We start from the raw sequence: 25,863 nt of genomic DNA on the forward strand, positions 1-25,863 counted from the left end.
CAGGACATTGGCCATGTCACAGAGCTGGGTATAAACAGGTACACAGACATGGGAGGTGACAGGAAACATCTGCCTTTGAAAGGGAATTGGCAAATCCCTGGAAGTGGAACAAGTGACAAATTTGAGTTAACGAGTGAGACAGAAAATGTGTTGTGTTGGGAGGTTACCATTGTTGCCTTACAAATCTGTTCGGTTTTGAGTTACTCCAACTGTTACCCACAATAGGTAGGGAAATCACGTCTTATGCAAAACAAATTCTGGAAGTGATTTAAATGAACTGAGTTTCAGAATTATGGCAAGGGAATATTACCACCACTTCCACTTCCTTTGATCCTGATGACAAACAAGCCAATAAATGACTAGCACTATGTGTTGTGTGTTTCTGCCTATACAAAATGGAAAGGAGAATTGACTTTATTCGGATAAAAAGAAATATATATATATATATATATATATATATATATATATATATTCATTCTTTCAAGGAGTGGTGTATATTATGTATCTCCTATGTATCAAGCACTATGCAACTATATTTAACTTGCTACAGATTAGTACTTCATTTATCCACTATATTTTACACATTTATATTAAACATTCATATTTATAAAGGGCCCTTAATATTTCTCATCTTTCATTACTGATGATATTAAAAGTGATACTGATGATCAAGAATTCAATAAAATAATCTGGTTATCTGATTATATGCAATTAAAGTTTCATTTAAATGTTAGGCACTGTCCTATATCGAGTCTTAGATCTGGGTTTCCATGATGAATATAGTATTCAAAATAAACATTTTATGTGTTGCTTAGCCTAACACACATATTTAGTACTATATGTAATGCTATAGTTCCCATCCCTGGGGTCATGTTAATCTCAGAGAATTTGTATCATAGCACCTTTAGTTTTAAACCTTTTTTAAAATTTTTAGTTGAGATGAGATTCAGAAATGGAAGCTACTTAGGAAGCTTTGCTTCTCAAGAAGGAGGAAACATAAAGCACATGTTTTCAAAGCATTCAATATGAGTTTTATCTTCTCTTCTAAACTATGTTTCTATTATACAGACCATTCTGACACATAGTTTTTATGAGATCTTAAAAAGTCAAGTCTAATTATGTCTTGTTCTTCCCCCACCCTCACTCAGTGTCTAAGACAACTGACAGCACGATGTCTTTTTTTACCTTAATTCACCAAATATTTACTGAGTCTTTTTTTATGTCAGGAGACAGAAGAGGCAATGTGCACACAGACACACACACACACACACGAATGACAGAATTCCTAACTAGCTTAGAGTCTAAGTGGAGAAGATAGAACAAAATGGTAGCTATATTAGACTTGTTTGTATTCAGTAATGACATATGTAAAGAGTTGAACCAATATTCTCATAATTTAATCATTTATGTTTATAAACAGGAATACACTTAATGAGAACTCAGTTTTGAGTTAATGGTTAGATCAATGCCCATCTAAAACTACTATTCATATAAATAAAAATACAAAACATCTGGCATGCCATGTTTCACCTTAGGCCTCCTGTGTTTCTTTAGTAGGTACAGAAATTCAAAATGCTTACGTATATTTAGTGATGAAATATGAAAAGAAAGTATTTGAAGAAGTACCCATAATCCCTTGAATGATTATTTCAGGTACTTACTGACTGATATGTTAATCATGTTATTATTTATAATAATAATAAATAATATATAAACATTTAAAATTTAAAGTTAAAAGTGCTATGTAATAAATTAATCATGTTAAACTCTGAGATTAATATGACCCCAGGAATGGGAACAACAATACTGAATGTGATTCAAATAAAGGAAGAGGATCAACTAACCAATACATTCCCACTACTCCCATCTAGAGGTAAAAGAGTAGACACTTTAAATGCTTTGAGTTCACAAAAAAGGAAAAGAAAAAGACTTTTGTCCTAGATTTAGAAGGAAAAAATACCACTAGTTTGTTCACAATCACAAGTGGGAGGAATAAACCTATGGATGGAATTGGAATAGTAATCAGACCAAGAACCACCACTTAGAGAACATTTGCTTTTCAAGTGTAGAAGGTATTTTTAAGAGAGCAGTTGTTCCCTGAAATGAAGCTAATCTCAACAGAGTGTTTAAAAAAAGACTCTTCAGAAGATGTGCCAAACCACACTTTTCTAGTCTTCATGCATAAGCTAACATATTGCTTTATACTATTTAAAATTGTCATTATTAAGTAAACTCTCTTGTAGTAAAACACAATGAAATGACCAGAAGACATCATTTTCACGTATAGTTAATAGTCTTAAATAGCAACATTTGTATCACAGTCAACTGTTTTCCAAAGTTGTATGTTCTAAATAATGCCTGGCTTTGTTTAAACAGGCAGTTGCAGCAGCAGCAGCTGCTTCAAGAGATTTCAGTGGAATCGGTGGGTTAGGAGAGCTCTTGGAAAGCTCCTCAGAAGCATCAAAATTAAGCTCGAAAAGTGCTAAGGAGTGGAGGAACCGAAGAAAGAAAAGAAGGCAGAGGGAGCATCTTGAAGGAAACAACAAAGGAGCGGGAAACAGGTTTCCCAAATCTGAATCTGAGGACAGTGTCAAAAGAAGAAGCTTCCTTTTCTCCATGGATGGAAATCGACTGACTAGTGACAAGAAATTCTACTCCCCTCATCAGGTATGGTTTTCTACTAAGTGCTCCAGTTTGTTTTGTCATTGCTGTATTTTGGTATATTTTTTGTAATATCTGATTTAAGTGAGGGATGGGGAACTAACATTTAATACAATTATTTAAATTTATACCCTAAATTGTCTTTAAAAGGGACTTTTATTAAACCATTAATAACTTTTATTTTAAGGTAATCAGTTTTAAGCATTGCACTATTTTGAGACCATTTTCTTAATCAGCTTTTTTGGGAGGTAGGGGGAGTGAAAACTGTCTATCAGACTTTTTTCTTCAGGGAGACAGTTTTGTAATCCCTTGTTTACCTTTTCCATTTTGAGACCTCAAATGAACCTACTTTTTTTGCATATGGGTTTCTGCCTTTATTATCTGAGGTTGTGATGCAAGATATGTATGAATTTCGAAAAGAAATGTCTCTGGATTTTGGCTTTTATATTTTTTTTTATTAAATTTATTTTATTTATTTGTTTATTTATTTTTGGCTGCATTGGGTCTTTATTGCCACGTGTGGGCTTTCTCTTGTTGCGGCGAGCGAGGGCTACTCTTCATTATGGCGTGTGGGCTACTCTTCATTATGGCGTGTGGGCTTCTCATTGCAGTGGCTTCTCTTGTTGCAGAGCTCGGGCTCTAGGCACGCGAGCTTCAGTAGTTGTGGCATGCGGGCTCAGTAGTTGTGGTGCACCAGCTTAGCTGCTCCGCAGCATGTGGGATCTTCCTGGACCAGGGCTCGAACCCGTGTCCCCTGCATTGGCAGGCAGACTCCCAACCACTGTGCCACCAGGGAAGCCCTGCTTTCATCTTTTGATATGAGAACCATACTGTCATGAGCTTCCATTATGCTGATATGGTGTCATGCCTTGATACATTAGAATGAAGTTATGACCTAAACGCTCTCAAAGAGAACTAAATTAAAGACAGTCTATTTTAGCTCTGATTTAATGCCAAGTACCCAATTCTTCAGCATATTATCAAGTCAAAGAGGGAAAATAGTTTCAACTCTTTGTTTATAAGTTTTATCAGTTGCATAATGAAGAGTAAATAGTTATGAAATCTGTGATAAGTACAATTATGGCTTTGAACCCTATCTGGTTACATTAGAATTTCACGGGCTATGAATTGTTAACTCTTCTAATTGTATTAATCTGGGTCAGAATTATGTCCTAAAGATAATGCTTTGCGAGACACGCTATATAATTAAGTTAAATCAAAAAACTACATCATCCAAGGGGTCTTATAAAGAACAAATACTTTTGAAAAAATGGAGTGATAAGCACAAAATTCAGTATAGTGTTTGGCTCTTGGCTGAGAGGAAAATGCATATGCTAGTTAACAATGGGTGTTTATTTTATGGTTTATACTGACTATGTAAGTAAGAATTTTAAAAAGAAATAAACTCTATATTAATAACTTATAACTTGAATTCTCATATTAGGACAAAATATATATGCACACACAAAAATTTATAAGACAAAAACCATTTCCCTACAGATAATGCCAGTATCAAGAGATCCAACTATTACCTTGCATAGTACAAATATAAAGTATGGTATTACATGAGTATAATACATTTGGGATTAACTTGAAGCTCAGTAGGCCAAGTTAATTTCTCAGATTAGATTTTCTGGCTTAAACTTCACTCCTGATATTATAGCATTATTAAGACTATTAGGAGTCATTAAGATTAGGAATATTTGACATTATAGCATAATGATTGAAGGCTTATGTTCATATCTCCACTCCAAATTAGTTCTGTGACCTTGTTCGAGTCACTTGTACTTTGTAAAATTTCTGTAAAATGGGGTAATAATGTCTACCTTAAAGAGCTGTGGGTTCTTAAAGAGTTCTATATATTAAGCAATATATAGAAACCCTATGTGACAAAGAGTAGAGCTCTTATTAAGTTAAAATGGGTCATTGAATTACAAATTAGGGAAACTAAAAATTTTTGAGTAGTTTCAGTTATCACAAATGTATACACATAGTAGTAAAAATTACATGAACATATTTAGGTGTTTTGAAAATAGCACTATTTCCATCACTGTTTCATCATATAATGCTCAAATAAAAGCTTGTGGATTAGCTCACTCAGCCAAAAGCTTGTGGATTAGTTCACTCAGCCAATCCACACTGATCACCTACTATGTGGAAGAAATAGTTCTAGAAAAAAATCTCAATGAACAAAACAATATAATTCACTGACCTCATGGAACTTTATACTAAAGGAAGAGATAGACAATAAACAAGATAAGTAAGTTATAGACTATGTCAGAAAATGATAAGTGCTATGGAAAAAAAAATAAAGTGGGAAAAGGGGATTAGGAACACTAACCAGTGGTAAAAAAAAAAAAAAAAAATTTAAATAGGGTGGGTTGGGAAGCCCTCACTGTAAAGGAGAAATATCAGCAAAGATTTCGAGGAGTCAAGGGGAGAGGCTATCTCATCAAAGAGTATTTCAGGCTCACTGAAGAGCAAGTGTAAGGCCCTGATGTGGTAATATGCCCGGAATGTTCAAGAAGCAGCTGGAAGGCCTCTGTTGAGTGAACCACAGAGAGGGAACAGCAAAGGGAAGTTAGCTGAAAGCCAGAGTTTAAATACTAAAAACAGAATTGGCATATACATAGATAGATAGATAGATAGATAGATAGATGATAGATAGATAGATAGATGGAATAGATAGATAGTAGATGTTGCAAAAGAAAAAGAAATAGCCTATTAGCATTGATAGTTACATATCCCAGTAAAGACAGGCAGAGAGCATCACCACAACTCACAAGCAAAAATATACCAGAAGCACTTTACAGTGTCTGGTTGTGTAAACAAGCTCTCTAAAAGGAAAGAGAATCAGTGGAGGTAGTGGGGATAGGAGGCATAAGATGGACATGGCATAATGTTCAACACAAATATATCTTCTAACAATGTTAAGGCCAAGAAGCCATAAATAATGGGTACCCTGTCCTCTACTAACAAAAACTTTAGATGTTATTTTATATTTATTATGTTATTTTATTCTTAAATAGATAATACGTGTTCCTAGACAACATGAAAAAGTACTTAAAGGCATACAATGGAAAGTGAATCCCCTCAAAGATTTTATCTATGTTGTCTGGACATGAGGAGAGTATTTTAAACCAGAAGCTTTATAGCTAGAACCAAGTGTAGTTGTTGACTTATTGAAAACATTGATAAGCTACATATATTTAACTTGAAATGCTATTAAGTGAGTATTTCCAACAAATTCTCACTTCACATGCTTCTACTAGAATATCTTCAAATTCCCTGCATCTTCCATTTTGACATCCCAGTCCACTTCGGGTTCAGTCCCTACATGCAGGATTGTGCCTTACACACCGAAATTCTTCTATTTTCCCTTTTGTTACTGAAAATTAAGAAAAAGGGTTCAGATTTACCTTCTTGGAACAAGGCAAAACAAAATAATAAAGATGCCTGGAATTTATATTTTGGCATGCCTGAGGCAAAGAAAGATGGCCTTTAGGTCCTTAAAGCATAAAAGCTTGTTTTCCGTAGAAAAAGGGCTGCCACAGCTGTGGGTATTCCCTCCACTCTGCTGCATCTTCTAGTGTGTTATTTTTGGTTTATTTTCTCTCAATACTATTTTTGCTATCTTCTTTTCTCAGTCTCTGTTGCCTTGAAAGCTGTGCTCACACCCATTATTATACTTTCCAAAGAGTGAATAGAAGTTTCAAATAAACCCAAGGATCTGGAACGCCTTTGAAAACACCCTGACATAAAAACATGCAAATTAAAGGCATGTACCAGATACGTTATGGATGTACACACATACCACATACTCCCAACCAATACTGTGTATACAGATTTTCAGTTTCCAAAGACAGTATTCTAACACAGGTACATTAAGATGATTGTATTGAACCATCCTAGGAATTAGTGTAAGACAAAGTTGGTATTCTTCTGAGTGTAGGGTGAGGTCCACCTACATTAGAATTACCTAGAATGTATGTTGAATACTCAGATTCCAGAGTCCTACCCCCTGCTTACTGAATCCCAATTCCAAAAAGCTGGGACCTAAAAAAACACACTAAGGTTTCAAATATGAGTCTGAACATACAAATATTATATTGATAATTTAAATTGAGTCTGAAGAGATTAAAAACATTACCATTCCTTATTACTGAGGGCTGAATTAATGTCTTCACAATGTCTAATTTCTTGATCACTTTGATGACTGGAAAATCAGTCTAACTACCGTCTGACATTGGGTAAACAAACCTGCTGCATGAACTATCACATTACACACAGTCTCAGGCTGGATAAGCTGGGCAGTCAATAATTCCTGTGACTGTTTCTAACCAAATCCAAAGCAATAGCACATTTCTCAATGAATAGTATCTTTCCAGAACATCACTGAGACAGAAGGCAAAAAGATTATTCTAGTGCTTTGCAGGCAGGGAAAAGCCATAAAAATAAAACTAAAAAGGGAGCCTAAGAAAATCAGCATGACCTAATTAGGCAGAGGGACCAAAAATAAATTTGAGGGAGTCTGCCTTTCTTACGTTTTTTTCCACTAGAATTATTTTCTTTGGTTTTACACCGAAGCTTGGAGGAAGAAAGGGAAAGTCCAGGCATGTTTCCTGCTGGCATATGGATATGTATGCATATGTATGTGTATGTATGTATATATGTTACCCTGGCTATGCAGAGAGATAGAACAGGCCATGAGAAACCGCTGGGTGTGGGAGGGGAATATTGGAAATGTCGTTGTTAATGAGGAAGGTAGCAAACAAAGATTCTGCAGGAGAATAGAGATGTTTTTGAAAACTCACCAAGGCCAAAGTAAACACAGAATTATTTGGTGCTGCTGATTTAAAGTCCATTGAAAAAGTGAAAGAAGGGGCTTCATGCTAAATCCTCATTTTCCAGTACCAGAAACTGTTTGCTTGATTTATTCACAAACAAATATAGTTTTAAAAGTTTCTGAATCATCCAGTTCCTTTTAATAAAATTAAATTGAGATTAGAAGGATAAGCTGTCTTCTACATCACCCTTATTGGTAAAGTCATGTATAAATGTGTTACTTTTTTAAGGCAGTGTTAAATTTTAAGTAAGAATAGTAATTTATACAGCAATTTAGGCATTCTCTCTGTTGTGTTTGCTATGACGTATATTCTCTCCAAACAGGTGAATCATTAGTAGCCATTTGGGAAACTGTTAGCAAATTTAGAAGATAGCATCATAGGTTACGTTTTGTGACTTTTATGCCCATGTGGATAGAGACAAGCAAGTCCAGAAAAAAAAGAGTAATTTCCTTTTAGAACTCAAAATTAGAGAATGGAGAGATAATGGTTTTGTTTTTAAATCATTATCCAAAAGTAACATATTTGGTACAAATATTTTAAATTTAAGCCAACAGTCTCACTTGAACCATAACTTGTTTTCCAAGTTGTGTGCCCTTTCAGACCATAGCATTTAGGAGTGAAAGCCACCTACCAAAAAGAATCATTTGTCCTCTCCAGCATCAGGTTCTGCTCCTAGAACATTACGGTAACAAAATCCACCTCACAGTACTAGAGTGAAGATTAAAGGAAGTGGTCATGCACTTAGTAAATTGCATATCAGAATTCTTAATCAGAAAAACTACTCTTTTATACTTAAATTTGCATTGTGGTCTTTAGTAAAAATATCAAAACATATGTGTTCTCTGTAAAGTTGATTACCTGTGTTTAAGAGCAAGACTATTCTAACCCAAAAGCAAATAGATTCTGTAATATTAAGACTTTTATTATATAGTTGTGTCCCCCATCCCAATTCTTTTCTTCCTGGCTCTCTCCTCAGTCTCTATTAAGTATCCGTGGCTCCCTGTTTTCCCCACGACGCAATAGCAAAACAAGTATTTTCAGCTTCAGAGGTCGGGCAAAGGATATTGGTTCTGAAAATGACTTTGCTGATGATGAACACAGTACATTTGAAGACAGCGAGAGCAGGAGAGACTCACTGTTTGTGCCACACAGACACGGAGAGCGACGCAACAGTAACGTTAGTCAGGCCAGTATGTCATCCAGGATGGTGCCAGGGCTTCCAGCAAATGGGAAGATGCACAGCACTGTGGATTGCAATGGTGTGGTTTCCTTGGTGGGTGGACCGTCAGCTCTAACCTCACCTACTGGACAACTTCCGCCAGAGGTGATAATAGATAATAAATTAGCTCTACTGACATTATACACCAATTTAAAATAACCAAGGCCTGGGTATTTTAGCCTGTTATACCATCCTGCTTCCCCAAAATGAAAGTCCTTAAAAATAATATATGATTTATTGAATGGAAAACAATAGGATCTTTAGAACCAACTGAATTGTGTGGGACCATTAACTTTCAAATGCTTTAGGTTAAAAGAGCCCAGTTTTTAGAGACTGGGATGAAACTCGTATCTGCAAATTCAGTAGACCTACCAGCACAAAATAATGGGCACTTTGACAACCAATTTGCTGTTATAGATGTTTGTCGACCCAGAATTGTATAATAATCTATTCATATTCTGGAAATTTCATATACTTAAAATTAAATATTGTAATGACCAATATATTGATAATGGGCACTTTTCATACAACTGTCAATATTACGGTGACTCTAAAATGTTTTGATGTCTATTAAATGACTCTAAAGTGTTTTGATTTCTTATAGGATGGCATACAGAAATAATTAAAGAAATCTCAGGAAAGCACACACATTTCATTGTACATCTGTGTTTGTGCATGGAAAAAAATTGGCCCATATATGTCAATATTTTCAATATAGCCTCAAAGATAATAATTCAGCCTTAAGACTATATAATACTATTATTTGTTTTGGGGGAAGATTGATCTGATTATTAATCATTGAGATAAGTTAAAATACCTTGCATTTGAATGAAATGGAATAATATATGACTTTGGCAGGCTTATGAAAATTTTCCCTGAAAATTCCAACAGGTAAACTAAAATATTTCTGCAACATAACTGCCTTATATAACTGCATCCAACTGGTAAATTCTTGTTTTAACCCTTCAGGGTATCACCTGTGATTGTTTTAAGTATTTGTAACTAAATAATAAATTTAGTATTTTACTATTACTTGAAAATTGTTACTTGGGAAAACTGCATGTAGCATGCCTTTCCATAGAAATGCTATGTTGTGTTGTATTATTCATTGAAAAGGGTGGTTTGAGCCAGCAGTGTTTGGTTTGCAGGGTACCACCACTGAAACAGAAATCAGAAAGAGAAGGCTAAGTTCTTACCAGATTTCAATGGAGATGCTAGAGGATTCCTCCGGAAGACAAAGAGCCATGAGCATAGCCAGCATCCTGACTAACACAATGGAGGGTAAGAAGAAGGTCATGGGATAGTCAGCTTCCTATGATTATATACTTTATGGAACTATTACTTATTCCCATAGAATTACACAAGTCAGTTACCCAAGATCAAAACTGTATAATAGACCTAAGTAGATAATATATGGAATACACTATTATCACATTGATTACAAAAATTAATATTGTCCTTATTTCTTTTTGATTCTGGTTCTCATCTGAAGAGCGATATTTCACCACTTGATACCTCATCAGTGAGGATTTATCCTTATGTTATATTATCCTTAAGCAATTAGAGTAAAAACTTGCCTTTTTAAGTTTTGGTGTGTAGAAGCACAAGGAAACATCTCTTTCAAGCTTCAATCTGTTGTCCAGGCATGGAGGTAGTGATGGGTTGGGGAGGCATATGAGTTGGAGAAATCAAAACCTGTGCTCCACTTCGACAGGGACCCTAAAAAAAGATTTTTTCCTCCATCTTCCAAATACACAGAAACCATTACGTTCCTCCAATGAACAGCTGACACAAATATTTGTTGATTTTGATACACAGGAATGGGCAGCAACTATTACTTCCTTGTTCATTCATTAAGTCCCCATTTCTTCAAGTTTGGAGGAATATTATATTAGTACTGCTATTTTATAAATCATTTATAAGTCATATCTAATATGAATTCTTTAGAAAACTTCAATTACATTTTGTATCTTATCCCATTGGTGTACTGGATATACAAATGGGCATATAATAATTATAATAGGTTTCACCCATTAAATTACTAGTGCCTTTTTAATATATTAAGCTAAAATTCTGAAAAATATGAGTAACTATGAATAATAGAACTAGATTTGGGTCTAAATCTATATTAAAAAGAAGGACATACTACATTCTCAGTGTGTGGAAGATCAGTGCTGATGTGGAGACAGAGAGAGGAAAGAATGGGTCACACATATTAATAAGGATCACAGCTTTAGACAGTATTCTTAAAAAGGTCTTTCAAAAGAAACAATAATTGTTTGATATATTTAATAGTTCTATAAAGCTTACTTTAAAATTCTGTTTTGATAAAGAAAATATAGCAATTTAATGACTCATTACCTATTTAATAGGTAATTAAGTTAGTTTGACGCAAAATATTAAATTCAAAGAATTTATTTTCTGTTTAATTAAAGGAGAAAGTCTATTTACTTGACATTTTTAATGAATATATTGTGAAAATATTTAATGGAATTGTCTTCTCAAGTCTGTTAAGCTAATATGAACTTCCAACCCCAAGCAGAAGCATCAATTTTATCAAATAATGTATAATCTACAACAACAATAATTTGTTTTTATTGTTATTTACTACTGTTACTCTTTATTGTTCCTCCAGAGCTTGAAGAATCTAGGCAGAAATGTCCACCATGCTGGTATAGATTTGCCAATGTGTTCTTGATCTGGGACTGCTGTGATCCGTGGTTAAAAGTAAAGCACCTTGTGAATTTAATTGTTATGGATCCATTTGTTGATCTTGCCATCACTATTTGCATTGTCTTAAATACCCTCTTCATGGCCATGGAGCACTACCCAATGACTGGTCAATTCAGTAGTGTGTTGACTGTAGGAAACCTGGTGAGTTCATCTGATGTTTACTTATTTACTTTGTCAGGGATGGGGCAGATAGACCAAAGAAGAAATCCATTTGTGCTGTGTGGAACCCCCAAATTATACCCTCTTTCTTCACAGGAAGAAATATCTAAAGGAATATTGAAGGTATTCTCAGTGATAAGGTCTAGAATTCTGGTATAAATGCTGACTATTGAGACCAGCATCTGTGCTGACTGATCATGGTGTCTTACCCTTTGTAAACTTGTTAAAATCTTTACTGTCATTCTTGCTGGAATTATAGGTCCAGAGAAACAATGACGTCTAACTCTGGCTCCACAAGCATGCAGTTTTAGCACACATAGCTTCTGAAGAAATCATGTTCTTTGAAGGGAATACATAAGGATTGATTTCTGTGCAAAAGAGGGCATAGTTGTTTCAAATTGAACTTCTTAATAAAATGCTTCAGTAGAATTCACAGAAGAGAAGAAATAGTTGATAAAAATGCATTTGTAATTTAGCCACATTTTTGGTTCAAGTTACTTGGGCAGACATCTGTGTATGTGTATGCTGACATGTACATTTCCTCCTAAATGTACATGAAGAATCTGAAATGGATGAACAAGTAAGAAAAGAATTTACATAGTTTATTAATCAAGACCTTCTTTTTTGGCACAAGACAGAAACAGAACTCAAACTAGCTTAAGAGGAAAGTAAAAAGACTGACTCATGGAGTGGAAAGAAAAAGATGAACTACCAAACCATATGAAGGGTAATTTTGCAATTGGGCTTCAGGATATCCTTTAACCAAGGGACTGGATATAGCCCAAACATTCATTGCATCTTTTGTCTGTAGGTCAGGAACATGGTCAGCCATAGCCCATTGGTTTTACATCATGTAACCTCTGCACTGGAAAAAGACTGGATCTCTTTTTCAGTTCCAGCTCAGACTCTCGTGATAGGACTCTATTCGGCATAACCTGGGTCAGATGCTCACCTGTGGTTTCATCAACATTGGCGAGGGTGGAGTCATGTGAAAATGGCAGTCCTTAGGAGTTACACAGGTGGAGGAACTATTCCCAACAGAAAGAAGAAAGCGAATACTGGGCAGACAGTTGCATAAATGTCTACTCCAATAAGAGAACTCAACTTCACTGCATTATAGAACACCCACCGGATTCTTGACACTTTCTTCATCTTTGACACCTGTGATACTGATTTTTTTGTCTAATTTCTCCTTCATAGGAAGGAGATGATTTCTCCTTCATCTTTCCAATCACTCTATCTCTGCTTCCTTGTCTGGACTTCTCTTCTTTTGCCTATTAAGGCTATGTTTTTCACTCAATATTAATATGTACTCAACAACTCTAGGTATTATCTACAATTATGGTGTAAGTTGTGTTCCATTCCTGTATTTCCAACAGTTACGGATCATTGCTCCAGGATAACTTTAAACACAGTATGTGACATCTGAAATATCATCTTTCTCACAATTTACTGAAAGCCCTAAAAATCTCAGTTTAGTCTTGTATTACCTCTAGTAGTAGCCTTCCAACTTCAAAGAGCCTTCCAGCTTCAAAGATAGCCATTTGACTTACTTTCTCTTTATTTCTTATATATTTATACAATTTTATATGAAGACCCATTATTTCTTTTTTTCAAGGTATCAACTTTTTCACTCCTATAACTACTATTAAAATCATATTTCTAGCACTCTGCACTCAGTATGCTTTCATCTTGCTAAAGTATCTATTGCCTATATTTGTGGTTCAACACTCTTACCTGGTTTTCAAAACTCCCTATCTGATTCCATCCTTCCTATACCAGCTTACTTTCCTTTGGTTCCTAACCAACCACCACCAGCCTTATCAGAACAGCCTTGTCACTATAACACACAAATGTTTATATGCTTACATATGGGATAGTATTTCACTGTTCTCTACCTTCACATTTAAAGTATTCCAACTCAAATCACTTCATCTCAATTCTTCATATTCTTCAAGGTCCAACTGAAGCCTCATCTCCTCTAATATGATACTCAGCCCATATCAAACACACTTTTTCTTAATTCCTAATGCATTTGTGAATAGAACATGGTTGAATATTAAACAAAATCTACTATAAATTACTCCATTGCAGAGCTCACATCCCATTTTTCTTTTGTGTCTTGCAGAGTGTTTACATGGTTGTAGCTCGATAAATAACCAACTGGTTGTTTCCTATCCAAAAAGGCATCATGCAGCATCTTTTCATAAAAGAACATGGGTTTGGAGTCAGGTGGAACTGGGTTTGACCTTACTAATAATGAAGCATCTGGACAAGTCTGATAAAAAATCTGAGTCTTTGTTTTCTATTATTGAAATGGATATAATAATACTCATCTCCCAGAGTTGTTGTGAAGGTCTAATGAGATAATGTGAAAACACGTAGCACTGTGCCTGGCATCTAGCGTGTGCTCAATAAACAATTTCCTTCCTCTTCTGTATGCTATTAACCTTTCTTTGAAATACTGACGGAAAATAGTTCTGCTCTAGCTGCTGTATTTTTCCCAGGATATTAGACAGTTAGGGAAGTTGAACAGTTAGGGAAAATTTTGGAAATTTGTCAGAGTGAAGCAGGAAGCTGAGGTTTTATAGAATTTCAATGTTGAAGCAACTGAGTATGGAGGGACAGGATAAGAGACATTGGATTATAGGACAATCAAATGGAAAAGCACTAGACTAAAGCACCAAATCTGGGTCCAAATCCAGTTGTCCATGCTAAATATCTGGGTGGTCTTTAAAAAGTCACAAGTATTTCCTTCTCATGAGCACAGTGTGTTGGACTAGATGTCCCTCATTCTAAAATCTGTAACTTTGAGTAGTGATGGAGATAATGAAGTAGGGAAGTGGGTTTCTACCACTGGTTGACTGTTTGTGGTAGAACCATGCATAAGCTGAGCTTAGTGTTGGGAAAACAAGACTCTTGAAGACAGAGTGTAGATGACAAAGAACAGACTTAACTATTTCTAACCTTAGGAATAAGAGAATGTGTAAACTGACTGTTACTATTGGCTAAAAGCTCATTATTATTAGTAGTAATAATGTTGTATATCTGTAAAGTATTTCATAGTTTTGCATATCTTATTTTATACCCATAACAAGCTTTATAATAAATATTTATATATGAAAAATTATATATATATATATATATATATATACACATAGAGAAAAAGAAAGAATATGTTCCTTATAGCATGGGTACTTAGCTGAATTTGGATTTATATTATAATTCATAGATGGATGTTACATTGCATATTTTGTGGGGAGTTTACAGTTTGCTCATTAAAATAAATTTAAAATTTCTATGGACTAGTTTATTACTACTCAAATGATTGCATACTGCCTTACAAATAAGGACATCGAGTTTTTTGGCTGAATTGATAACAAAAGAATGTACCATAAAAGAGTTGTGGAACTTCCAGTCTTTACTTAGATCAATGTGCCTTTTTGTTTCCTCTTTCTGGAGCATATAAAAATTACATCACTTCCTGTTGATTGGATTGATCAGATTTGAGTATCAAGAGACCTCAAATCTCTATTGAGTTTCTCTAAGATGCTCTGTTTTGCTTTTGTTTTTAAATTTTGTTTTAACCATTATAAAACCCATGCACTCATCTTAGGGATTCTATAAGCAAGGAATCTTTCATCAATCATAGTAGGTTAGATAACCTCTTCATCATACAAACATTTCCAACTAACCTGTAATTTTTTCTTCAGGGAATAGCGATAGAGATCTGTAGCTCCTACACTAATTATTTTTCTTACTATAACTCTCCTAACCAGTGATTAGAGGTCCATGATATCCCTTTATTCTGCTAGACCTAGATGGGAACTTAGAAAATGGTACCTGTTCTAAAAATCTTACAGGCTATTTGCAAATAAAAGTCTAAAGAAACATAATTAGCAAAATTATTTTAATTAAATGGTGTGGTGTAGGATATGAATTCAAAATCTCAGGAAAGGGGCATGATAACTTTTTGAAGGAAAAAAATGGCTCATTTATTGAAACATAAAACCCATGGGAGCCAAATTCTAGACCTCACCTATGGAGCCTCTCGCATCAATGAAGAAGTGCTATTTGGCCATCTAACTCCTCTCCTAGTGTAATATAAAACTGCCTTCTCACCTCTTTCTAACAACTACTAATAAAGCTCTTGTGTAAAAATAATTGTGTGTATACTACAGTTTGTAATAAAATTTGCTAAGCAATATAATATTGATAGAAATCCAAGAATATTAAACACAGACCTGATGAATCATCTCACTATCCTCATTTGACAGATAAGATAAAAGAAAATCATAAATGTTAAATGATGTCCCACCATTTTTCTTTAAATATACTTCAATTTCATCCTCTAAAAAAGAATCAACAACAACAACAAATATTTAAAGATACAAATCCAAAAGGCATGGGGATGATAAAACTAAAACCATTAAAACAAGAAGCTAATAGTAATGGAGCGAAAGGCAGCTACAGTTATGTCAAATTCACTACAAAAGAGTGGAATGTCAGTCTGGACAAGAAGAGGTTCTGTGGAGCAAACTGATCAATATTCAAACTTGAGCCTTTAGAACTAACATTTCTATCTTTTTAATGTATGTACCAACAGAACTTTCCTCTCTAAGTAAATACTCAGTAAGGAAACTTTCTTTTCCCTGAACTGAGACTTTAAGCCCTAACATCTGATCATCCAAGCCCAGTGCCCCCCAAAACAAAATGCTCGAAATTTGTTTACTCTTGGTCCAGACTCCCAGGCTGATTCTCATCCCCATCTTTAGCACTTACACTTTTGCTGACTGTCTTGTGTCATCACGTACAATAGGTTAGAAACTTTTCACTGAACTTATCTCCTCATTAAAGAAGCTGGCTTAGGAAGCCTATAGGTGTATTGCCCATTAGAAATTTATCAGCCTAAATGAATTAGGTTTATGCAATCTCAGTTTGTATATCCTAATTAGTACTGCATTTTCAAAGCCTAGTACAACGTCTAGTAAGTACTCAGCAATTTTTTATTAATGAATGAATGGCTACAGAAACATATAATCCAAAATTTCAAAAAACAAAAAGCTTCTTCAGAAGACAAGATATATTATAATTAGGCTAAGTCCAAACAATAAACATTCAGTATGTTTTTCTTAATTGTCTTAGTCTTAAAAATTCTTCATGATAAAGAAATTCAAAGGTAGCAGAATGTATGTTTATAAACCATACACGGATTTATGTACATAACCATATACATATCCAGGGGTTGCAGTTGTCTGTGTTCTTAGCATTTTTTGATGGAGTTTTAAAATTTTATAAACATAAGCATCATGATCAATAGCCTTAGTTGACCTTTGCTAGAATGAGAAAGATTTTTTCAAAACTCTTAATCACTGACAATGCTAAACTAGACTAAAATGTACCTAAAACAATCCCAATGATTTTTAGGGCCTAAATTGAAAGCATTTAAAGAGATAAATAGCTATGACATTAAACTGCAAATTGTAATTAAAATGTTATTTTTAAAGAGAATTTCATGCTGGGATTAAATTTTAGATGAAAGAATGTAAGTTTAAGGTATGGGTTTTTAAAATGCAGGACATCATCTAGTCATTTCAGAATATCTGAAAAGTTCACCTTATGATTTTCTGTAGGAAGAGATATTTGTAGATCATTTACCTGGATTGTTTCTAACTCAATTTAACTAATATATTTCTATAATCAGGCTGTTTATTTCAAATAGTAGCTGCTCCTAAAACTTTATATAAGAAATAAAATTCATATAAATCAGAACTTATTTTACATTCATCAGGGAAAAAATACCCCAGGATAAGTCCTTCTATAAATGAAAAAAATCACTTTTTAATGTGCATTCCAGCATATCTGGATTTTCATGTACTAAGCTTGCTTGAATTACATTTTACTTCTATTTGAGTGAATGAATGATGAACTGAAGTTAAGCTATTTTTTCTGGTATGAGTATTTCCCTTAGGTCTTTCTGTGATTGGGAAAATGAGATGTTAGCTGCAATTACACTTTGTAAGAGTAGAACAAGATTTCCTTTAATTAATATGATATTTTAGGAAACCAAATAATTTTGATACTGTTATTTTGACAAAGTTCCTTAAAGGTAAAGGCTGATTTACCTTGGTAAGTGGTAAGCTTGACTTTAGTCATAATATGCAGCTTTTACCTATAGTTAATTAGTATAATTGCTTTAAAAGATTTTTCACAAGAGTAATTTCATAGCTTTTCATGTCCTTGGGCATCTTAGCCTGTGGTTTTGAATTAAAAAACAAAACCATTTTCAAATAGACATTCATCTAGCCACTCAAATAATTTATTAAGCCTAATTGTGGGTGTATGCATACTGAGAATGTTCTCCTGATGCTTTCAATTAAATCTGCAGTTCCTTGCTCTACTTATCCATTAACCTTAATTCTGAGGCATAAATCCAGAGATAATTATTATAAAACATTTGTGGCAAACTCACTCTTATTTCAGGAATGTTTATAAAATTATAGAAATAAGATGGTGTCCCTTAAAAAATAATAAAAATCAAGAACAAAATATGGTTTTTACAAACTTGAAGTAATTTTTGAGTGACTTCCAATAATACATAAATTGTTCTTAATGCAATACTTAAAAAAAATTGGTTGTGATTATGGTAGAAGCATAGGGTACCAAAAAGGGCAATAATTCAGTAGCTATTATTTAGTATCAGATTTCAAATGTGGACAATGAAATGTTTTCCAATCAGCATTGTCTTGGAAATCTAGCAGATTCATTAACTAACACAAATCCACTTAAAATATTCCCCTGAAAAAAAATACTAAACTTGTATATCCATTTGTCACATTTCTTCACTTTAAATTTTAGATATTTTTACTCATAACTATTTAACCTTCTTTACAAATTCTTAGAGTGTCAAAACTTTTTCAATGCTTGCGAAGTATTGATCTCTATTTTACTTTAGGTCTTCACTGGAATCTTCACAGCAGAGATGGTCCTCAAGATCATTGCCATGGATCCATATTATTATTTCCAAGAGGGCTGGAATATCTTTGATGGAATTATTGTCAGCCTTAGTTTAATGGAGCTTGGCCTGGCAAATGTGGAGGGACTGTCTGTACTGAGATCGTTCAGACTGGTATCTGCATAGACTATGTTTATATTCTATCTTTCATTGGCAAAATACTTATTTCAAAAATGAATCAATGTGTATAGTTTTTTACCTCTAATGATATTTTAAACTTAAACCAATATGTGTGATATTCTAAGAAAATATATAAATGTTCTCTTTAAAGCTGAGTGTGACTGTTTATCAAGAATGATGAAAAATGGTTGAAACACTTCATAATAATTAACTATGTAAGGCACATTTAAAAACACACATGTGCTTCTAAAATTATGTTTTAAATTCATTAAAAAAATTTTTTTGCTTTAAAGTCTATAAAGAAATATAAATAAAAACTTTACACCCAATTAATCTTATCTTTTTATCAACCTTACTTATATTAGTGGTAACTACTTTAAAGGAATATGTGGGAAAATATTTGATCCCATTAGCACTTTAGACAATGGTATAACAAATTTTTTTGAATTTAGCAAAAAAAATTATTTAAAAATATGCAAAATTTTATTGGAAATTAAGTAAAATGTGTATTTTTCAAATTGAAAAGAAGCTTTTCCTTAAGTTTATCAAATTAGTTTATTTTACTTTTATATTATAAATGTCCATTAAAAATACATAACTCATACTTTTAATATTTCTTTTTATTCTCTAAAATATAGTTGGAGGTGACATTAGCTTGCTAAATTCACAAATGTCTGTAATCAAAGTATTAATTTGTTTTCATGGATATATCTGTTGATGAATCAGAAATGTTTTATCATTTCTAAAATATTTTCCCTCTCTTATATTGCATTTAAATGATATTATGATTTGATTTACAATTCCAGTATTAGTAACACTTTTTTCTGGATTTGAATTTTAGTACAGTTTGAGATTTTATATTCCTCAGAGGTGGGACTACAATATAGTATCATACTGATAAAATGATGTCTAACTAACTTTTTAAATTATATTGTGACTACTACTAAGAGTATATTTTCACTTGATTACAGCTTCGAGTTTTCAAGCTGGCAAAATCCTGGCCCACCCTGAATATGCTAATTAAGATCATTGGCAATTCAGTGGGGGCTCTAGGTAACCTCACCTTGGTGTTGGCCATCATCGTCTTCATTTTTGCCGTGGTCGGCATGCAGCTCTTTGGTAAGAGCTACAAAGAATGTGTCTGCAAGATCTCTAGTGACTGTCAGCTCCCACGCTGGCACATGAATGACTTCTTCCACTCCTTCCTGATTGTGTTCCGAGTGCTGTGTGGAGAGTGGATAGAGACCATGTGGGACTGCATGGAGGTCGCCGGTCAAGCCATGTGCCTTATTGTTTTCATGTTGGTCATGGTCATTGGAAACCTTGTGGTACGTATGTATTACAAACACTTAAAATTAAGAACAAGATCAGACAGTGGCTAAGAAGGTGGCCTGATGCAGCAGACACATCTGGTTTTATCATCAACAACCTAGACTCAAATCCCAGTACTAGCACTCTGTGCATGGGCAAGTTGCTTAACTTCTCTCAGCCTAAAATTCCCCGACTATGAAACTGGAATAACAAAACTGAAATTTTATGGTTTATGTTAGGATTACATGAGGTATACCTGTGACAGTCCAGGGACAAAAATATTAGTTTTTAGTTTTCCTTCTTCAAAAAAAATGTTTTTATCAAGATTAACTTTGTCCTAATATTATTTTTTATGGCCTGAATTATTTTTTATTCTATTATTATTTTGATGAGATAATGATCTCCAGTAATTCTAAACAAAAAAGACTATTGAAACTGTATTGAAACTGTTCTTTACACATAGATAGTTCATATTGTTTGCTTACTCAGAGGCATAAGTTGCATATTACCAAATTTTGAAGGCAAATTTCAATGAAATAGTGCATTATATTTTAGCTATGTATTGTAATTATCCAAACAACTTGGAAATATATTCTTCCCTGAATTTGCTTTATTAAAGGAAAATAAATTATTGCGGTTTAAGTTATGCCCATGTATAAACAGTGACCAGATTTAAAAGACTTACTTTTAGCTCTGACTTAAAAGCACTAATACAGAAGCACAATTTGTATGTTTATGTGTTTTAATGCTTACATTTTTCAATCATGTGTGGTCAGAGTGTTTCTTTACGCTATCATACTGAACCTTTCCTTTGAGAAGTACATTTCAAATGAGATTGCTTAAAAGAATGTTTGTGGGATATCTGTGGACATGCAATTTTTTTCAGAATAGTAAATAAGGAAGCTCTAGATTCTGAACAAATCTGATATAAAAATAAGGCAACAACAAAAAAAAAATAATAAGGCAACAAACTGGGGTTCTGGCTTAGCATGAGTCTTCCTACCATGTAACATTTTTTGAAACTCAGTAACTACATTTCAAGCTAAAAATATTCCTATAAATAAACTTTCTTTTGCATCAGCTATAATGAATTCTTCTTCTATTATTCATATTTTATCAGTTAATTGGGTAATATTTTCCCCATGTATCCAAATGATACTCTGAGATTTCTTCGTATTTTCTGCAAAAAAAAAAAAAAGGAAAAAGAAAAGTAATTTACATTATATGGGTCCAGCCTAAAACCTGGAATAATTTTAGACTTCTCTCCATCTGTTGAACTATTTGGACACATATATTTCAGAGTATACTAATGAGAAATGTGTTAAACCTTTTATAATTCGTCTTTAGTAATTTCTGCTGCTATAAAAGTTTGTGGTCATTGGACAATGGAATTTGTATTTCAAGTATGTTGTTTTAACACATATCCATCAGGCTATTAAATAAATAAATTCATTATTTACACACATGAAGCTAGACATTCCCTAAATGGTAAAATGCAGTAAAATGACTAAAATGAAAATATCTCTTGTTTTTTTCTCATTGGCCAAAACCACAAAAATGGGATTTTTGTCTTTTCACTGGCAACCCTGAGTACACACAATTTAAATCTTAGAACCTCCAGTTTCCTGTTATCCTCGGTTTGAAAGGAAGGGTGCTTGTTTTACCATTTTGTCCTTAGAGCAGGTAGAAGATTTCAGGTTCTTTAAATGGTGTGTGATTAAGACAAGGTTTCTGAAATACAGTAAGCATTTAAGAAGCAGTTGTTGAATTAATTTTAGCAAAGATCTATGAGTTCCCTGTTTAAGCTATTATGTTTATGCATACTTCAATATTAATAGAGCAAATTTTCTTTTTTTCTTTTAGGTTCTGAACCTCTTTCTGGCCTTATTGTTGAGTTCATTTAGCTCAGACAATCTTGCTGCCACTGATGATGATAATGAAATGAACAATCTCCAGATTGCAGTAGGAAGGATGCAAAAGGGAATTGATTATGTGAAAAATAAGATACAGGAGTGTTTCCAAAAAACCTTTTGCAGAAAGCCAAAAGTTACAGAAATCCATGAAGGCAACAAAATAGAAAGATGTGTGTCCAACAATACTGGAATTGAAATAAGCAAAGAGCTTAATTATCTTAAGGATGGGAATGGAACCACCAGTGGTGTAGGTACTGGAAGCAGTGTTGAAAAATATGTAATTGATGAAAATGATTATATGTCATTCATAAATAATCCCAGCCTCACTGTAACAGTGCCAATTGCTGTTGGAGAGTCTGACTTTGAAAACTTAAATACTGAAGAGTTCAGCAGTGAGTCAGAACTAGAAGAAAGCAAAGAGGTAAGAATGCTTTTAAAGTTTTTCTTGCATTTCCTATAAAAACCATGCACCACACTTACTTAGTAGTTTTATTGTGCTTATATGCATTATTAAAAAGTGTACTGAAAGTCATATATACAGTAATGTTGGAAAATTATGAGATATTCTTTTTTGAGAATTCCATCCATTTAAATTCCAACTTTCCACAGAAAATCATCATTCTGAATAATTAGTATATTCATCTTCTTGATAGTTTGAAAGTCTGATTAAAAAATGTGGCCTTCCAAAAAACAGATTTTATTTAATACATTCTATTCTACATTAGATTATGCTCTTTAGAAAAAAACAATGAACCATATTTTATTGATCATTGTTAAAGTGTTATCTCCTTACTTTCTATAATATATTAAGTTTTGCTATGATTTTTTTTAATGTGAAAGTTTCGTGTAGTTTTTGTTCTCCTCTAAACCTTTTATTGCCTATGATAAGAGTATTATTCATTTATTAAAATTTTACACATATTAAGAAATTAAAAGTAGTACTGATTACATTTTGCCCAGTCAAGGATGAGCAAATCTATAAGGTCTTCCAGATTAACTTGGAAATAGTAAGAACTATTTAGAAAAACTCTACTTAAGGATTACAGTTAAACTGTAGACTGGAAAGCTGTTCTTACTGTCATATTACTACTTATTTAAATGAAAAGAAAGGAAATTGTTCCTCCTGTAGGATTAAAATTCATAGGATCCTATGATAGTAGCTTAGTGGTATTAATTCTGCAATTCTGCATTGTGAAGAACAGGATTAAATTTTTTACTATTACTTATTTATAGACTTCTGATATACCAGTAGGAAGTTAAGGCTAGCACAGGGTTATAAAAGACAGGTTTTAGCATGAGGGTATAAATATTGACATCATAGGAATCAGACAAATGATGTCTGATTCTGTGAGCATATTTGCATATTTTGGAACCTTCTTTTTTTACTCATGTGTCAACAGAATTTGTATAAGTAGTAAGTAGCTGACAGTGTCACAACTGATAGCCTCCTGATCCTTTTTTTCAGGCATGTCAGAGCTTCTGAGATATAATAGTAAATTTGAAAATATTTTGAAAAAGGTAAAAATACATACAAAATGAGGTATAACATTCTTTCTCTGAAATTCTACTCAAAGTCTGCTTAGAGAGTTCAATTCTAATTTATGTGTTTCTCATTCTGGTAAAGTAAGAATTCAATTCTAATTTTATTTTCCATCACTTGACATAGATTTATTTAAGAAAATCATCAATTAATTAACAAGCATTTATTGAGGACTTTTGTAAATTCAGCACTCTGCTGGATACTAAGGGTAAGGAAGAGTTAAAGGAGAGATTCATAACATAACCCCCTTCAGGGAAATCTCAACATCTTTGAGGAAGCTAATACTAACTCACAAAATTATTAAAAACCTATTAAAAAGGTTAATCCTGTAGGACTGAATACAAGATTATACAAGTATTGAGAACAGCAAGAATATAGCAAATTGTTAAACGGAAGAGATAAAATTGAAGTAGGCCTCAAAATGTGGGTCAAATACATGAACAGAAAGCAAAAAGCAGAAACTTACTAAACAAAAGCCAGAGTTAGAGTGAGCTTAGTATTAAGGTGAAGCAGTGAAATAATCAGCATGTATAAAGTATTGGTTGAAAAGACTGGAAAAATATGTATGGGTGAGTAAGGTAGTTTCAGATTATACAGTCTTTGAAGTAAGTCAAAGAGCTTGGAATTGGCTGCATAGTCAATAACGTGCTATTTGTTCTGAAGCAGGTGAAAAGCAATAGGAAAGTGATGTTTTATGAAAATTTATTCAATAGCAATAAGTAAAACCGTTTAGAGTGAAAACTGTTATCTTGGGGAATGTGGTAACAATCATTTGATAATAATGAGGTGACAGAATTCTGGGCTAGGGTAGTAAGTATGGGAACTGAGACTAACTGGCTTTTGACCAACCTAGTAAAGAATCTGAGAAATTGGGAAAAGGGTAATGCAACTGTCTGAAGTGGCCTTTTTAAGAAGGTTACCAGGTTTATGGGGGAAGAGAAAGAATTCAATTGGGAAATACTGAATTAGAAGTGGGATATAGTGGGAACGAGAGACTGGATGAGCAGTCAGGGTTTAAAAATAGATTTAATAACGCAGATTTCATAATTATCTGATTCCTTGAAAATAGAGGAGTTCCCCAAAGAAGTAATTACAAAGAGAAAATAAGGGAAGACTAGGGACAAGACTAGCTTGGGGTCAAGAAGAGACAGAAAAGCCAAAGAGGTAGAGAAACATTTGCTATGTTAACATCATAGGTTTCATCTCACTGCACTCATGGAAATGATATATCTTAATTTCTTTTTACCAAAAAGTTGGTTTCCAGAATACTTCAAAAACTCACTTTGTTATACAGCAGAAACTAACACAACATTGTAAAGCAGTTATACTCCAATAAAGATGTTTTAAAAAAAAAAACTCTATGATGTCCACAGATATTTCAAATTATTGCTTTAGGAGAATACCACCTAATTGTCACGTCTTTTTTTTAATGACTAAAAAATCATAAATTTGGAACAATAAGATACAATGTCTTCATTTTCAAGTCCTTGAAAACACTTTATTATCTGAACAAAAATTCTTCATTGGGTGATTTTTTTTTTTTTATAATCATCTGTCCTCTTCCAAGCTAGTTTTGGATACACGGAATCCAATTACAGAATGTAATAAAATTGTTTAAAGTGTACAGATATATTAGAGGGAAAATACTTAAAAGTAAATACAAAATTAAAACTTTTATAAAGCTAGGATAAAATTTCAAATTATTTTGCACAGTAAAATTAAATTCAGCAATAAGTTTTATGTGGATGATTTTTTAAATTAGTACCAGAAAAACCTTGAAAGAGTAATAGGGCAATTCTCACGTATGCTCACACAAAGTTTAAAAGTACGTTTGACCCTTGAAGAACACAGGAGTTAGGGGTGTCAACCCTACATCCAGTTGAAAATCCAAGTATAATTTACAGTTGCCCCTCCATATACATGATTTCGTATCTGCACTCCCACATCTGCAAATTCAGCCAACTGAGGATCCTGTAGTACCGTAGTATTTACTATTGAAAAAAATCTATGTGTAAGTGGACCTGCGCAGTTCAAACCTGTGTCATCCAAGGGTCAACTGTACACTGTTTTTTAAAATAAAAGCAAAAATCAGCATTATAGAATAGATTTAAATAAATTCCAGCGAAGTTCAGTTTTGATCTGAAATTTCTGAAAACTGCTGGCATTGAACACAGGTCACATATCAGATTCACATTTATGTTGGCTGGTTGTTCTTTTTTATTAGCTATTGCACACACACACTCATACACACACACACACAAATTAAAAATAACGTATCCTGGGCTTCCCTGGTGGTGCAGCGGTTGGGAGTCTGCCTGCCAGTGCAGGGGACACGGGTTCGAGCC

At 33.5% G+C, this 25,863-nt stretch overlaps 1 protein-coding gene across 6 annotated transcripts in view; it reads left to right on the top strand.

Moving 5' to 3' along the window:
- Nucleotides 1-25,863, top strand: part of LOC137765338 (sodium channel protein type 3 subunit alpha-like) — a 112,974-nt gene that overhangs the window by 53,154 nt on the left and 33,957 nt on the right. For 3 of the 6 annotated variants that reach the window (XM_068544980.1, XM_068544976.1, XM_068544975.1), the window contains 7 exons: nucleotides 2,377-2,667; nucleotides 8,485-8,832; nucleotides 9,876-10,008; nucleotides 11,363-11,601; nucleotides 18,575-18,748; nucleotides 19,726-20,082; nucleotides 21,929-22,399. In XM_068544980.1, the coding sequence (XP_068401081.1) occupies nucleotides 2,377-2,667; nucleotides 8,485-8,832; nucleotides 9,876-10,008; nucleotides 11,363-11,601; nucleotides 18,575-18,748; nucleotides 19,726-20,082; nucleotides 21,929-22,399 (2,013 nt within the window). The remainder of the gene's footprint in view (nucleotides 1-2,376; nucleotides 2,668-8,484; nucleotides 8,833-9,875; nucleotides 10,009-11,362; nucleotides 11,602-18,574; nucleotides 18,749-19,725; nucleotides 20,083-21,928; nucleotides 22,400-25,863) is intronic. The other 3 variants (XM_068544979.1, XM_068544978.1, XM_068544977.1) reach the window with 2 other exon arrangements.

This window comes from Eschrichtius robustus, chromosome 5 (genome assembly GCF_028021215.1).
Source record: "Eschrichtius robustus isolate mEscRob2 chromosome 5, mEscRob2.pri, whole genome shotgun sequence".
Classification (NCBI taxonomy): domain Eukaryota; kingdom Metazoa; phylum Chordata; class Mammalia; order Artiodactyla; family Eschrichtiidae; genus Eschrichtius; species Eschrichtius robustus.